The 4,786-nt window shown below is 43.5% G+C and overlaps 1 protein-coding gene across 23 annotated transcripts in view; it reads left to right on the forward strand.

The window, feature by feature from the left end:
* Positions 1-4,786, forward strand: part of Col5a2 (collagen type V alpha 2 chain) — a 158,524-nt gene that overhangs the window by 83,757 nt on the left and 69,981 nt on the right. For all 23 annotated transcript variants that reach the window (XM_050159242.1, XM_050159226.1, XM_050159237.1 and 20 more), the window contains 3 exons: positions 1,083-1,136; positions 1,507-1,560; positions 2,267-2,320. In XM_050159242.1, the coding sequence (XP_050015199.1) occupies positions 1,083-1,136; positions 1,507-1,560; positions 2,267-2,320 (162 nt within the window). The remainder of the gene's footprint in view (positions 1-1,082; positions 1,137-1,506; positions 1,561-2,266; positions 2,321-4,786) is intronic.

The raw sequence follows: 4,786 nt of genomic DNA on the forward strand, positions 1-4,786 counted from the left end.
GAGAGAGAGAGAGAGAGAGAGAGAGAGAGAGAGAGAGAGAACACACACCAGAGACTGAAGTCATATGTCTTTTTTGGTCGCTCTCAGCTTTAGTTTTTGGGGCAGAGTCTCTCTTTTGCAGACAGGGTCTCTTACTGAACTGATAGCTCACCGGTTTAACCAGTCATCTGGCTGGGAGCCCAGAGATGCCCTGTTCCTGCCCCTCTTCCCGGCACGAGGATCACAGGCCGTCTTTCTATCTGCCCGGCTCTCCGTGTGTGTTGGGTTTCCACACTCCAATCCTCGTCATGCCTGCACAGCAAATGTTTATCCACTGAGCTGTCTCCCTAGCCCTCCAAGTTTCTCAATAGTCCTCAAATGTGCATCACCTGATTTCTCTAAGTGATTGACCTCTAACACTAGGATCCGTGTATCCTTGGTTCTAAAACAAGAGAACATCATCTCATGTCATGATGATTTCCGCAAGTGATTATTGCCAACTCTCAGGCTTTACGATCTGATAATTAAAGGCCATTTCCAATTAGTTTTATTATAAACTAAGGCCAAGGTGGTTATTTTGTGGAATCTGTAAGATCCTTATACTATATACTTTCTTTCCACACCTATCAAATGCTGGTAGAACTATGAAGTAGAACTATTTGACTCCTTGTAATGATCTAATAGGCATTGGCTAAGAATACTTCAAAAGGAAACATCTTGAGCTCCGTCGAGGTCATCTCATTATCATGATCAGCTGTATGGACTTGACTTCATTACATTGCTGAACAGAGAGGGAGTTGATAACAGTGAGGTGGCTGACGATGATGATGATGATGATGATGCTAAATACTATTGATCAAGTACCCATTCTGCACCAGCCCTATTTGAAGACTCCTTTATCTAAATAGGCCAATAAACCTAGTCCTAATATTAACCTGATTTTTGAGATTGTGAAACTGCATTAAATTCTGATTCAGTAATTTCCTTGATATTCCATACCTGGAAAGAGGCAGAGAGCAACCCCCACACTATGCATTCTTAAGAGTGCAGAATTTGGTATTCTGCTTTCCCTTGGTTCATTTATCGCTCGTTCTGAATTTTAGGGTGGAGTCGGGCCATCAGGACCTCCCGGTGAGCCTGGCGAGCCTGGACCAATGGTGAGTGTGGAATGAATGTGTCAGCCCTTTTCTTCGGGCTCTACCTCTATGAGGTGTTGTGGGGTATTTGTTCTCTTAGGCCACAATAACGTAGCAAAAAATGACGATCCCTGAGGTCCTGTGCTATGGATTATACTTAAGTTCTATGTTTCCAAGTCACAGTATTTTAGCCCAGGGACTTGAGTGTTGTGGAAAGTATGGATACATAGATTTGTGCAGTTCAACATCTCTATTGCCAAGCACAAGATCCGAGACATACGGATAATAAAACATTAGTAATGCTGTTTGATATATCTTTCCATTGTTTCAATAGGATTTGAATAGCCTTGGAAGCAGGAGGTGAATATTCTTTGTTTTGCTTTCTTCTTAGGGTCCAATTGGTGCCCGTGGACCAGAGGGGCCCCCTGGGAAACCTGGAGAAGATGTAAGTTTCCCACTGCTTTGGAGTGTAGACGAGGCTAACTCTGAGCTGCATGGGTCAGGCGAAAATTCCACTTGGATTCCCTTTCATCACCTCATCCCATCAAATCCACTCTAAACTTAAGTCCAAAACCTGAAAGGACTCTTTATTATGAGAGTGTTAAATTACTAGATATTTATCTTTCCTGAATTCTCCAGGATTTTTTTATTAAGATTTATCTTTGAAAATAAACAATGTGTGTGTGTGTGTATGTGTGTGTGTGTGTGTGTGTGTGTGTGTGTGTTTTAGAAGGCTGGGAAGTTAACCTGAACATATAACAAATGCTTATTTTAATTTTTGTTGTGTTAGGGATCAACTTGGGGTATTGTGCATGACAGACAGGGTCTCTACTTCAAGCTGTATCCCATCCCTCTGAATGTAAATTGTGAGGTTCTGAAAACAGCTAGATCAGAACCGGTTGCTTTGCATCCATTTATTCTTCCTGGCAACTTCAAAGAAGCATCATAAACTTAATTGCAGGGTTAAATGTGACCAGAAATCGAGCCTGGGTTCTGTTTGTACACTGTTTGCAGTATAACACACACATACACACACACACACACACACACACACAAAATCTGTACAGGTTTTTCCATCTGCACTTTATCATGCAATCTCAGAGAAGGGTATTTAATCTCTCTGCACTTCTCACTCCCTTTTTCCTGTAAAGGGTGAACCTGGAAGGAATGGCAATACTGGCGAAGTGGGGTTCTCAGGGTCACCGGTAAGTTCATGATCAATATAATGACACAAAAATAAAGAATGCCAAACTTGCAGCGCATTGTACACACATGTATTAGACACCGGGTAAATGAAGACACCCAAGCGTTATCATCTTCTGTCGAAATGCAGATGTGGAGGGCCGTTCTGCCAGCATTACAGTGAATCCCAGTTCCCAGAATTGTATTGGCGCCTGATGCAAACCCTGGAGCCAAACAATTGGGTCATAACTATAACTCTCATGGATACTCCCAAAACTCAAAATTTCCACAATTAAGAAGTCACCAAAGTGACCTACTTATAATCCATAACACCTGAGTTTTGTTGATCTCCAAATATTTTTATTGTATAGCAGCCCGTCGAACGGAAGTCGCGGCTTGAGGTTGTTGCCTTGTGTGTGTTTTCAATCAGCTGGGGGCTAAACTGTGGGCAGGCTTCTCCTTTGGCTGCTCACCAAGTCCTAATGTTGCCTGAAATCCTTTATTAGTATGCTGGGTCCTAAAATCTCAGGAGAAGACGCGTCCATGGCCAGGCTGCCCTAACACAGCTGTTTCATTCTCCCTTGACTCATTCAAGGAACACACGTGTCAGCCCGCTCCACCGGATTTGGAGATCCGGAACCTTGAGCGGCTTCCAAATCTGCCTGTTTGTGGCCCCACGTTGCTTTGTTTAGTTTCTTTAAGGGTGTGCTAGACCAGAATGGAGAGATTTAGAGACCTAAGGTGCAAAAATCCTCCTCAAGCACCTCAGTGCGTAGAGTTTCTCTCGCCCAGCAGCCCCTCGCTGAACTCAGTGCCTTCATTTCGTTTCTGTTATCCCTAATGTTTCTGCACTTAATACAGCCACCTGATACTGTATGATTCTCTCTTTACTTTCCAAAAATTGAGCCGGGCGGTGGTGGCGCACGCCTTTAATCCCAGCACTCGGGAGGCAGAGACAAGAGGATCTCTGTGAGTTCGAGACCAGCCTGGTCTACAAGAGCTAGTTCCAGGACAGGCTCCAAAACCACAGAAGAGAAACCCTGTCTCGAAAAACCAAAAAAAAATAAAAAATAAAAAATAAAAAAAATAAAAATGATGAGGTTCATTACTGAGATCTTCATTTTTTTTAAACAGAGGGATGTTGCTCTTTAACTGGGATTTATAGGGCTCTAAGGGTGATTTAGTTTTAATTATGAAACCAATCCCCCATCTTCCTCTTTTTATCCTCTGCTCCCCTATCTTCCTGGGGTATAAGGGAAGACAAAGGCGTGAGGGTTAGCAGCCAGGACAGATGTCCTTTTCTGCCATGGCCTGTGCTAACAGCGCGCATCTCCGTGGGGAGGAGAGGTACCCTGCCAGGACCGCGCAGATGCTCTGGGCAAACTCACCGCAACCCCGCACATTCCCGCTGTTGATGACAGCTCTGGGTCAGCAGAAGGAGCATTAGAACATCCAGTTCATTTCCTCGTCATATTAGAATATGTAATTACATAGGAATTTCCCCTGCGATCGTCAAAGCTGAAGTTAACTAATTATTTGAAGAAACAGCTCAGCTATTCCCTCATAGGCTTGGATGGGTGTGCACTAAATGGGTTGTTCGATGTTAAGGGAGTTATATCTCAGTGAGAGAGAGAGAGGGTGCCGGTCCAAAACCTTTAAGGGACTTATTGATATGAAAGATTTTCTAAGCATGGTTGCATCCACAGAGGAATTAGCGATACCTCATTGTTTTTGGACATAAGTAGTTTATCCTTACTGTGATAGTCTCAGAACGCCGAGGTACTTTCCCTGCAAGAAGTCTCCTTTGGCTGCTCACCAAGTCCTAATGTTGCCTGAAATCCTTTATTAGTATGCTGGGTCCTAAAATCTCAGGAGAAGACGCGTCCATGGCCAGGCTGCCCTAACACAGCTGTTTCCTTCTCCCTTGACTCATTCAAGGAACACACGTGTCAGCCCACTCCACCGGATTTGGAGATCAACTGATTTTTTTTGTCTGGTTTCTTATTTATTCATTTAGTACAATTGAGTAAAGGCTATGGTGTGCAGAGTGAATGGACTTTGCCCTATGTGTAAGGACCAGAACAAGAGAAGCTGCGTGGAAGGGACTGGCGACATCAACTGGGCTTAGAGGCATTCAAAGCTCAGTTCAGTTTGTCGTCAGGCTGATGATTATTGTTTGATTGCTCACTAACCAAGCATAAGGCTAAGTGCTGGGGATTTGAGGATTGATGGCCACAGTTGAAATCTGAGAGCTGGTTGATGGCGCCAATCCGTGCTATCAGACTCTAGAACCTTCCAATGACAGCGGTCATAGGAATTCAATGCAAAACCAAATACACGTAGTCGAAATAATAAGTGCATGACTGAGTTACTGGATCATTATCATCTGAAAAACACTATATGGAAAAAGCCTTACTATCATTTCGAAAAGGTTTTTCGACCGGGTTTTATTTGTGGTTGTATTTCTGTTCTTCTGCTTTAATGTGCTT

Source organism: Alexandromys fortis, unplaced genomic scaffold, assembly GCF_014885135.2.
Source record: "Alexandromys fortis isolate MF-2015 unplaced genomic scaffold, M_Fortis_MF-2015_v1.1 scaffold_65, whole genome shotgun sequence".
Taxonomy (NCBI): domain Eukaryota; kingdom Metazoa; phylum Chordata; class Mammalia; order Rodentia; family Cricetidae; genus Alexandromys; species Alexandromys fortis.